This window comes from Peromyscus leucopus, chromosome 1, assembly GCF_004664715.2.
Source record: "Peromyscus leucopus breed LL Stock chromosome 1, UCI_PerLeu_2.1, whole genome shotgun sequence".
In the NCBI taxonomy this organism is placed as follows: Eukaryota; Metazoa; Chordata; class Mammalia; order Rodentia; family Cricetidae; genus Peromyscus; species Peromyscus leucopus.
This window is the reverse complement of record NC_051063.1, coordinates 40,085,722-40,096,397: the sequence shown is the minus strand read 5'-3', so window position 1 is coordinate 40,096,397 and position 10,676 is coordinate 40,085,722. Positions and strand designations below refer to the sequence as shown.

The following is a 10,676-nucleotide window of genomic DNA, read 5'->3' as shown; positions in this document are numbered from 1 at the left end:
AGATTGCATTCTTTGTTTTTTCACAATAGGTACTATTCTTCCCTGTGGACGGTAAAACAAGTTATCTGAAATTGTGAAGGCTGTATGAATTCATGTGCAAAGATTCTCATGTTGATTCTTGTGGGTATAACAGCTAGGCCGAGAGACCATGCAGCATTCTGATGATGCAGCGTTCTGATGCTGGACTTGTGTTGGTGCTGCTGCAGCTGCTTGTTGGAGTGAAACTAAATCGTGTCTTTTCTCTGGGATGATATGTGAGGTACTCAGGAGAGAGCATAGAAAAGGAAAGTAAGTCCCACTGGGCAGTAGTGGCGCACACCTTTAATCCAAGCACTTGGGAGGCAGAGGCAAGTGGATCTCTGTGAATTCGAAGCTAGCCTGGTCTACAGAATGAGTTCCTGGACAGTCAGGGCTACACAGAAAAACCCTGTCTTGAAAACCTTAAAAAAAAAAAAAAAAAAGAAAAGAAAAAAAAGGTAAATCCTGCCTTGGAAGGGTAGAGATGTAGAAGTGGATTTACATTAATCCCATGCTTATTTACCCAGCAATTGAGTCACAGCTTGTGACAAATTACCACTGTCCGCATGCAGACTCCTCTGGTTTCACCATGCATTTCTGTGGGGTGTCTGATATGTGTACATTTTCCTTAGTAGACATCTTTGTGGTCTGTATATTTGCCCTCCAGTCATACATTCGTTGCAGAGAAGCTTGCTGATCTGTTGTATATGTGTTTATATTTCAAAGAAACTAGAGAAAGCAGACTGAATTGTCCGGTGTGTCCAGGTTGATCTAGTAGCTTCAGATAAAAGCAGAGATCTCAGTGATAAAAGCTGAAGGTTGGGCCTAAAATGCGGCTAGTCTTCTCTGCTAATTTTTGTAATAAACGGTGTTAGAGTCAGACCCAGTTAACTCAGATGCTCTTTTTTTTAAAAAACTTTCTTTCTCACATGATTCATAATAAACATACTAAAAAAGAAAAAAACTTTAATTGAAAATTTTACAATTGAAATGATTTTTCATCTTACAGATTACATACAAATGTTTTTAGACAGTGAAAAGTGCTTAAAAACCAGCTGCACCCAGGCTCACATGCCATTTCCTACGTACAGAACTGGGGCTGTGGAATCCATGTTTCCCTAGCATCAGGGATTCCCTCGTCTCTTCCTTCCTGGCCCACTGCCCATCCTGTTCTGTCTGCTGTGGTCTAGTGTGGTATCATAATTGTTACTTCTGGAGTGCACGGGGACACGGACCATAGCTACGACGAGTCAAGCCCGGGAGGCAGTGGGAGGTGATTGGCATCTCTACGTGATAACTATTTGAAATATCACCTCCTTTGAGGACGTGAACTTCTCAGTTGCCCCTTCTCTTCTGAGACTGGAGAATGCAGAGTGAACAGGGAAGGAGCTGAAAGCATAGCCTTGGTACCGACCAGAAAGCACCCATCAAGTGTCACCCCTGCGAAGGCCCCCATTCCCGTTTTCCCGGCTCATGTTTTAGGCAAAGCGCCAAGACTCCCCAGCCAACATTTATGTACCTGGCTTCTCTGAGGCTTAGGCCTGAGCTAAGTGTTAAAGAAGCCAGGGAGCTCGGATCTGTACAGCAGAGAGGTTAAGTCGCATATTAAATTTTGCAGCTATTCTGAAGGCCCACCCAGTCAATGAAGCCGTTTCTGATTGTGTGTCTTTGAATTTTCTGGATGTATATATTTTGTTTAGACTAAAACAAGTGTCTCAGCAAGATGTGGACCAGTTCCAGTTTTCACCTGCAGGGGACACTTGACTTAGGCACCCGAGCACATTGCGAGAACTGGTCTGTGAAGTTGGTGGCCCTGCCAAGTGCAGTTTATGGCTTGATGGCAATACTTCTCTTCCTTCTCCCAGAGTAGACTTGGTCTCCTGAAAGTCCAGAGGTGAAGAGGGGTTAAATACGTCATGGCCTGTGACCTTAGCAGGACCAGTGATACCAACAAGTGATTACTAAAAGTGGCCTGGAAGGTTCATCCTCTGTAAACCTTTTTTCAAGCTATCTGCCCTATTCTGTTACCAGATTCTTTCTCACTCTGTGGCAGCTCTGGCCTTCCCCATCCCAGCTGTGCTAAAACCTTTTCCTGCATTAGTTTTTGTTTGAATTTCCCAGGCTAGCCTGGGAGTAAATTACCTTTTCTTTACCAAGCCCTGGAACCTCAGAAGCCACAACATCAGTACTTACCCCTGTCTCCTTTCTCTCCTTTGTGCCCTCGAGGGCCAGGTAGCCCAGGAGGACCTCGTTGTCCAGCAAGGCCCCTGTCACCTAGAAGCACAGAGCGGGTGTGACGTTAGTGCATGAATACAGGGCTGAAGGTGTGGCACAGTGTGGCCCCAGAGGTGGTCATAGCACATGATCCCTGCTGCCACCTACCTTTGGGTCCTGGCCTGCCCACCTCTCCCTTTTGCCCAGGTGGGCCTGGAATAGCTCCATACGCTGCAAGGAAGGAAAGAATTTGGCTTTAGACTGGAGGTTGCTGGAGGCTTGGGAGGTCAAGCGGTTTGTTCAAAGCAACACAGATAGATAGTGGTGGAATCGGACTTGGACAAGGAAATGGAGCTAGGCTTCACTGGTTTGGGCATCTCAGCTACAGGGAGAAGGAGGGGTGTCAGGTTGGTATTTGTGTGTCAGCCCCACGTGAGGCTAAGCAGGTTCGTGCTGGGGAAGCCACGGGGGTGTTCTTACTCCGGAAGAAGTCCATGAGGTCCTGTGTCACGTTGCTGTAGGCAGAGAAGACCTTGCTGATGCCAGGAGGACCTTGGGGCCCAGCAGGGCCTGGTGGGCCCTGGACAGTGTAGGCCATCCCTTGTAGCAGGCCTTGACCTGCAGAACACCAGGACGCAGGTGTAGGAAGCAGACTTCACTGTGCTGACATCAGACTGCCTTACTCAGAGCAGCTAAACTAGGTGGAACTGCCCTGAGGAAAAAGCCCTGCAGCCTCCTCCTCTGTTCTGAGACTGGCCTGGTCTGTTGGGACGTTCCTCGGGGGCATTTGGACTGCAGGACTGTGCTGATAGCTGGAGGGAGAAAGGACTTCTTGGCTAACAACCTCGACAAGGTCCATGCTGTTGTCACCGTGAGGCTTGCTCTGTGCAGAGTGCCAAGCCCTTCGGGGTGCCCTGTTCCCCACAGCTTGGGTGTCAGTACTGGGGTCCCTCCACTGAGACAGTGGAGACTTAGGAAGGGATCTCCTCTCTTTCAGCCCCTGATCATCTGGTTCCAGAGTTGCTATCTTCACGTACATTAAAAACAAGGGCCAGTCTGTGAGACTTCTATGCCAAGGTGCACACAGGCTCTTCCCCCTCTGAGGTCCAAGGGTTCCAACTTACGCTGCATGCTCTCCGACACCTGCACTGCCAGCTTGTTGTAATCCAGGTCTCCAGTGAAGCCAGCCCGGAACGGATCGCCGTTGGCGCCATACACGCCCCCTGCACCTGCCCCATAACCTCCGCCTGGGCCGATGTCAGTTCCATAGGGGCCCCCATCTCCTGTACCAAAGGTTCCGCCTTCGCCCAGGGAGCCTCCGTTGGCTCCCCCTACGCCCGTGGAAGAGCTGTAGGAAGAGCCCCGTCTAGCCGAGGAGCTGCTCCCCCAGTTGTAGCTCTCCCTTAAGTGGCCGTCTCCAGGTGGTCCTTGGGGCCCCGGAGGGCCTGGAGGGCCAACGATGAAGCTGCGGACATCGGGACCTGTGGGGTGGGAAGATTCATTAGCCCAGACTGTGAGGACAAAAGACTTGGGAGCTGGGGGTCTCTGTACACTTGGAGGCCTTTGTACGTGTACAGAAGAATGCTGGTGAGTAGAGAAGCTGGTCTGTCTCGACTGCTGACAGTCTTGTGCCTCCTTCGCCACTCACAAGTCACGAAGGTCTAGAGAGGGGGGGCACCTACTTGTGAGGTAGCTGATCAGCTCGCTGCGGAAGTTGTCGCTGTTTTCAGCTGCATAGGTGGCCAGAGCTGCTGAGACACCTGGGGGCCCTCGAGGACCTGGGGGTCCAGGAGGACCTGGAGGGCCTGGGATGGAGGACAAGCCAGCAGCTGTGTGGGAGGAGAGGGAAAGAGGAAGGTCAGGGTCCTGGGCAGAGAAAGCTGGATTCTTGGTCTCCCCTTCGCCTACTGTGGGCCCTCCACGGGTGGAGAAGAGGAGGGTAGGGATGCCTACTGGGCCTCTTGCATGCAGGAGGAGAGAGGAGGCCTAGGTGGCCCCTTTCTGGCATCATCCAGGAATGGCTGCCTCCAAGGGGCCCTTCCGCCCCTTATCCCACATCCTGTTCTCCTTGACCTTCACTACCAGGCATTAGAATGCTTATTACACGACTGATTCCACCGCTCGTGAGTTCTGCAAGGGCTACAGTGAAAAGCTCTGTTTCTTCCCGTTTTTCCCCCTGCCATGGCTCATGGCTCCTCACAGCTGTGGGGCCCTCTTCGGGGCCCCAGGACACATCCCTGTGCATGCTCCATTGGGGAATGGCACATTGATTCGCTTCTCCATGGCGGCCCTGTCAAGGACTAGGGATGCCCTCGAAATAAGGCTGCAGCCCTCTGCCCTTCTCCTGCTCCCTAGTGTCCTACTGTGCAAGTAAGACGAGAGGTCCTCCACGCTGATGCTGGACCACGCGCTGCCTGGCATCCCGGGTGGCCCAGGTGGTCCTGGAGGTCCAATGATGTCCCTATAGTCAGACCCTGGGACATCAATGGGCAGTAAGGAGTCACAGCCTGAGCCAAGGGTTCAGTGTCCGTCCCAAACCTTTTGATGGATGTCCCTAGTTGGCCTTACCTCGGAGCATGGTGAGTAGCTCCTCGTAGGATGTTCCTGGCAGGCCAGGGGGTCCTGGTGGGCCAGGATGCCCAAAGCTGATTCCAGAACCTGGGGAATAAGGTCCTGAGTTGTTGGAGACTCACGTGGGACAGGGGAGAACAGACACAAGTGGCCTGTCAGGGAGGAGGGCAGTTTGGACAGAAGTGGGGTCTGAGGAAAGGAAAGGAGATGGAGAGGAGTGAGGTGCAGATGTAGTGTGGGCAGTGACACCCGATGGGGAGGGCACTGAGCAGAGCATAGGTCTACGCTGCTTAGCAGTGCGGATGTGGAATGTGCATGCTTGTGCATGCATAGTCTCAGGTGCTCGTCTCCCAGACTTGCTCTGGGGCTTGCACTTAGCCTGAGCAGCTCTGGAGACCCTGCAGGGGTCAGTGCCACTGGCAGGGGGCGCTGGTCAGTGGCTATCTCAGTGACGTTGGACGCTCTAGACTTCATTCCATGCCCTCCTGACCACTTACTTGACATATAGTTGAGAATGTGTCTGCTCAGCTCGCCATAGTCCAAGGATAGGAGGGACCCATCTCCACCAACTCCTGGTGGCCCTGGGGGACCCGGGGGGCCCACCAGGTGCTGACGTAGGTACTGCCACACATCATTCCCTGGAAAGGAGAGGGTATGCTTTATGGATCAGCCCAGAAGCCCAGTAGGGTCCACAGGCCCAGCCTGGCTCCTAGTAACAGCTGGGAGTTCTTGGTTCTTGGGACGGACACACACACACATGCACGCACGCACTCACGCATGCATGCACGCACGCGCAGGTCAGGGAAACCAGCCTGCTTCTGGGTGCCTGCAGTGGGGGAGGATGGGAGATTCACTCTCTCATTTTTGATACATTTGTGACTCGGCACACAGGGTGGAACAGCGAGTGAGAGAATGGGTGGCTCCTTGTCACAGAGGACTTCCTCTTGTAGTCCTTGCAAAGCTGCCCTGAGACCAGTGTGCCCACCAAGTGAGGTCCAAAGAGAGCAAAGAGGACTCGTTCTAGCCCACGGTAGGTGACTCACGTCGCAGCATGGCCAGGATATCTTCTGAGGAGGCAGAGGACAAGCTGACACCGTAGCCTGACGCTGTGGGAAGAAGACCTCAGGTTACCTCCCTGGTCTCTGAGCAGACCCTCTCTGTCCAGACTCTGAGGGGTCGAGTCAGCTAGGCAGTGTCTTTTGCCCAAAGACATTTTGCCCAAAGACATTTGGGCAAAATGAACAGATGGAGCACTTTAGGCCAGTCAGGAGGCCCAAAGAGGCCCAAAGCAGATGTTGGCTTTTCATAGGGAATGCCATGTTCTAGAATATGCTTTAGCCTGACTAGATACTGCCAGGCAAGGATCTCTCTTTGTGAAATGTTTTTCATGCCTGCCCCTATCATGCCTCTGTTCCCAGCGATCCAGTGTTTGCTGAAGCTGGGCCCCTGTGGCCCAACTCTGATGAGTATAGAAACCAAAGGTTCTATAGTTAGGGGAAGTATGCAATACATAAGAGAGGAGGTTCTGGGAACAAGGGGCACTCTTTAGGAGGAGGGTCTTAGAACCTAGAAGAGTGACAGACTTACTCCGCAAGTAGCTCACCACCTGGCTTGCCAGCTGGGAGTAGTCCAGAGTCTCTCCTGTGATGGTGATGACAGGACCCGGGGGCCCTGGTGGGCCTGGGGGACCCTGGACTCGAGAGAGATAAGTCCTGATGCTGTCACCTGCCAACAAAGGAGGGAAGCAGTCACGCCCCCTGCCAAGAGCATCCGACCTCCCTGTGGTCACAGGAAGGAGGGAAAGTGTCCTGGTCTACACAGGGCCCGAGCCATGGCCAGCAGGGAGCCCGGACTGCTTTGCTACTGATAGAGAAACAGGCCAAGGCCTGTGCTGTCCATGAGGGAGGGTGTGGGCTGACAAGACTCTAGTAAGCCATCCATTTGATGCATCACCTATACACAGGGATGGGAGGGGGAAGAGCACAATTGAAAGTGTGTGTGCGCACGCGCACGTGCACACATGTGTAGTATGCACATAGAGATCTCCAGGTAGGATGAAGATGAGGCTGGCTTGTGGACAGGTATGTTGGCCAGCTCTCCGACCTACAGGCCAGGCTTCATGGGTGGAGATGTGGACCTGCCACATAGATGACAACCCTTCTCCCTCAGCCTCCTTCCCAAGCTGGGTGACGGGCACTCACTCTGCATGTACTCTGCGATGTAGTTCTGGATGTCCTGGCCAGAGCTGCTGAAGGAGCCTGGAGGGCCCGGGGGTCCTGGAGGGCCAGGTGGGCCCTGTGTGTACAGAGTGCTGGATGATTCCCCTGCAGGAAAGAGAAAGTGTCCTGGGCCAAGGCTTTCTCTGTGGAGGAAACAGTGGCAAACAGAGGGCCACGCCTGCAAGGACACAGAGCTGGGGGCCGGCCCAGGCCAGCCTTCCTGCCCCTTCCTTTCCTTCACAGTCCCTCACAGCCTCCCTCCTCCCCGGCCACCTGTCGCTCCCGGGGCCTGCTCCATTCTCATCTTTGGCCCCCAGGCACGGTCCACCAACTACGGATATGCGTGCACCTTTCTTTCCATCCACACAAGCCTGTGGCCTCCTTAAAGGTAGCTCATGTGGAGCCTCGGAGGAGCTCCCAAGTTACCATGGAAATCAGACATGAGATGAATGGAGGGATCACCATCCTCATTGGAACCCTCAGCCTCACTCGGAGGATGAAAGAACTTTAGTCTCTCTTAGTTCTTACCGTGAGAGTGACCACCAGGGATGCCAGGAGTACCTGGGACACCAGGATCGCCTGCAATCCAAACCGAGAAGCCGTTTGTACCACCTCCTCCAGGCAGCTCCCTAGTTAAGTTCAGCACCCGTAGTGGGTGGCTCAGCAATCTTTCCATGTCTACTACAGTCTTGTTAGCAAAGATGCCACATCTCCCTTTGGGGAGGCTCCCTAAAATCCACAATTGCTGGGCCTGCATCCCTCTTGAACAGTGACACACACACACACACACACACACACACACACACACACACACACACACACCCACACACACCTGCACTGCACTCAGTCCTGTACATACTTAGCTATTCACAGTGACTCTTTGATCTACTTGTGTGGACCAAATGCTTTTTGAATAAGCTCAGAGTTCTTGGGGGTCAGCTCTTGCGACCTCGCCCCTACCCCAGGTTGTGTATGATGTACCCTGAAGTCCTCTGAGGCCTGGATGGCCTTGCAGAAGGACATCTACTGCCAGATACTGATTTCCGTGGCCCACCGTGAGGGGATGGGTTCTCCGGTAGTAGACAACCTGGGGTATGGCCTTCGACAAAGTCAATCAGGTGGGGATTATTGGCAGAGTTTCTGACCACCCTGTCACTCTCCTACTCCCATCCCATGCCGCAGGCTGCTGAGCTTCTCATGGGACACGCAGAAGTGCCCTTGCCTGTCCAGCCTCATCCAAATGCTTTGGCCACCAGGCAGATGAGCAGAGGACACTGGCTTCTGGGATCCCCGAGACACAGATCTTACCTTGGTCTCCCTTGGGACCTGGGGGGCCAGGTGGACCCGGAGGGCCAGAGAAGAAGGTTTCTGTGAGGAAAGACAGAGTTGGAGTGTGGGTTACATGCTTCTGAGGAAGCAGCAGCTAGCACAGTACTGGGCACACTATAGATGCCCGGTCAGCACCTGTTGTCACACAGAAATGACTGAAAAGACGACTAGGTAGACAGACGGGGGAGAAGGTGGAGGAATGGGTGGATGGATCTTCCACAAGGAACACGCTCTGGCTAATGCTTATTCTTAGGTTATTCCCACACATTGTTGTTAATGTTGTTGCCCTTATTTATTGCTTGCATCTTTCCTACTTGATCAGATCCCTGCTCCCTGAGTACAGGAACCAGGCCTCCCCAGAGTCTCCCAAGGGCAGAACTGGCTCTTCCTTCTGGTTAGGTTCCCAGTGTAGCTGGGTTGACACGACCTATTTTTTCCACATGCAGCAAATAACAGATTCTGTATTCACTCTCCTCTCTAAAGCCGGATTGGGGCAGTCTGGGGAGCCAGTCAGGAAGACTGCTCTGCTGAAACCTCAGTCAGGCTAGGTCTGAGGGAAGGACAGGGGTGACTGGAGGCCCCAAAGTTACCTGAGTCAGCCAGGAACGATCCCGGTGGGCCGGGTGGGCCCGGCACGCCTTCCCCTAGGGAAAAGAAGCCCAGGACTCAGTAGTGCCAGCAAATGAGCCAAGCGCCCTCTGCCTGGGGGGAGGAGGCAGGGATGCTCTTCCTGAGAGCCACCCCAGAAGGATAAGGCTCTGCGCCTCCTTGTCTCCCGCTTCCCCTGTCCTTGTCCCTCCCTGCAAGGAGTTCAGCTCTCACCTGGAGGGCCTCTGGGTCCTGGTGGGCCTGGGATGGAAGGCCCTGCAGAGGGCAGAGAAAGTGCTGGCCTCAGAGGGCTGGTTGACTTCCTGACCGTAGGAGCTGAGCTTCCTCATAAAATGCCTCAGGTCCCCTGGCCCTCAAGACTCCCCACCTCCCAAAGATCAACGAGATCTCACCTGGTGGTCCTCGTGGGCCAGGTGGGCCTGGGGGACCCCGTAAGTCGACACCTTCTGTAGAGGGAAGCAAATAGGACCAGAAGGCTATGGCCAGGCTCTTCACCATACTCCCCATCTCTCACCGGGATGGCTAGTCTTGGGGCTGCAATCCAGGTCCTGATTGTACAACCCCTCTAGGCCCATCTGCCGAGAGGCCCCCATTCAGAAGCAGGGTGGGATGCAAACTGCCGGAGTGGGGGGTGGAGTAACGGCAGGAATTGGACTTCCGTGTCAGCCAACCAGAGCTGAAGGCCGGCTTCTGTGTAGCTAGCTGGCCACTTCAGGCAACTTTTCACCCTGTCTCAGCCCGTCTCCTCCACCGTAAACCAGAGTCACTGAGACCTGCCCGGTAGGGATGCCGAGATGATTCAGACTCAGCAAGATGCCACCAAATGCTGAGCCCCTAATGTTCTGCCCTCCCCCCGCTGGGGCTGGCTGCCATCTTTGCTGCTCGGTGACCCAAGTGTTCGGGTGGGAGGTCCAGCTGCTGTTCCCCTTGGGCTCTTGACAGCTTTGTGGACGGAGGCCACAAGTGCTGGACCTCCACCATTGTTCTCTGAGTTGGGTAATGCATGACTCCCGCCAGCCAGCCAGCCAGCCAGCCACACTCACTCCCCGGGTCTGATCTGACCCAGGTCCTGCTGGAAGCCCAGAGCCGGTCAGCTGTCCCTTCCCGGTGACCGGTGACCGCCTCTCAGGCCAGACAGAGCCTGCTGTTCTTACCGGCTCCCGTCACAGAGCAGGGACCGTGACCATTCTGACATGAGACTTTGCGGTGACTCACACATGCAGCTGCCCGGGCCCTGACAACACTGTCACCTCCTCCATTCCCTCCCCAGTGACACCTGCCCGGACAGTGGTCGCACTCACGGGCAGAGAGGACCTCGGAGATAGAGCTGCCACTGCTTATGAATGAGTCACCGGCAAGTCCTGGCTCCCCTCGTGGGCCTGTGGGGAGGTCACAGAGTTAGGGCGCACACACACACACACACACACACACACACACACACACACACACACTGCCTGCAGCAGAAGACTCCTCTGGGTGGGGCCAGATACAGGGTGGGGCCTAGTTGGAGGGTGTGGTCGAGTCAAGGAAGGGCAGGGCCTAGTGAAGAGAGGCTGTATTCCAGTTGAACCAAAGAAAGAGAGGCTGGTAAGTGGAGAGCAGGGCCAGGCCACTGATGGCTTCAGCCTGTGGCCAAAACCCATGGCAACTTGGGCCAGTTTTTCCAAAGCCCACTGTTCTTCTGATACTTGGAGAAATCGCTGGACAGTAATGTTA

The 10,676-nt window shown here is 54.3% G+C and overlaps 1 protein-coding gene across 1 annotated transcript in view; it reads right to left on the bottom strand.

The window, feature by feature from the left end:
* Nucleotides 1–951: 951 nt before the first annotated feature.
* The window catches only part of Col17a1 (collagen type XVII alpha 1 chain), a 46,846-nt gene continuing 37,121 nt past the window's right edge, over nt 952–10,676 (bottom strand). The window contains exons 37-54 of the mRNA XM_028874654.2: nt 10,262–10,339; nt 9,353–9,406; nt 9,174–9,215; nt 8,942–8,995; nt 8,331–8,390; nt 7,551–7,601; nt 7,005–7,127; nt 6,391–6,528; nt 5,847–5,909; nt 5,301–5,441; nt 4,801–4,890; nt 4,596–4,706; nt 3,915–4,061; nt 3,357–3,713; nt 2,713–2,850; nt 2,401–2,463; nt 2,212–2,292; nt 952–1,898 (exon numbers count right to left, since the gene is read on the bottom strand). Of these exons, the coding sequence (XP_028730487.1) occupies nt 1,846–1,898; nt 2,212–2,292; nt 2,401–2,463; nt 2,713–2,850; nt 3,357–3,713; nt 3,915–4,061; nt 4,596–4,706; nt 4,801–4,890; nt 5,301–5,441; nt 5,847–5,909; nt 6,391–6,528; nt 7,005–7,127; nt 7,551–7,601; nt 8,331–8,390; nt 8,942–8,995; nt 9,174–9,215; nt 9,353–9,406; nt 10,262–10,339 (1,844 nt within the window). The 3' untranslated portion in view covers nt 952–1,845. The remainder of the gene's footprint in view (nt 1,899–2,211; nt 2,293–2,400; nt 2,464–2,712; nt 2,851–3,356; nt 3,714–3,914; nt 4,062–4,595; nt 4,707–4,800; nt 4,891–5,300; nt 5,442–5,846; nt 5,910–6,390; nt 6,529–7,004; nt 7,128–7,550; nt 7,602–8,330; nt 8,391–8,941; nt 8,996–9,173; nt 9,216–9,352; nt 9,407–10,261; nt 10,340–10,676) is intronic.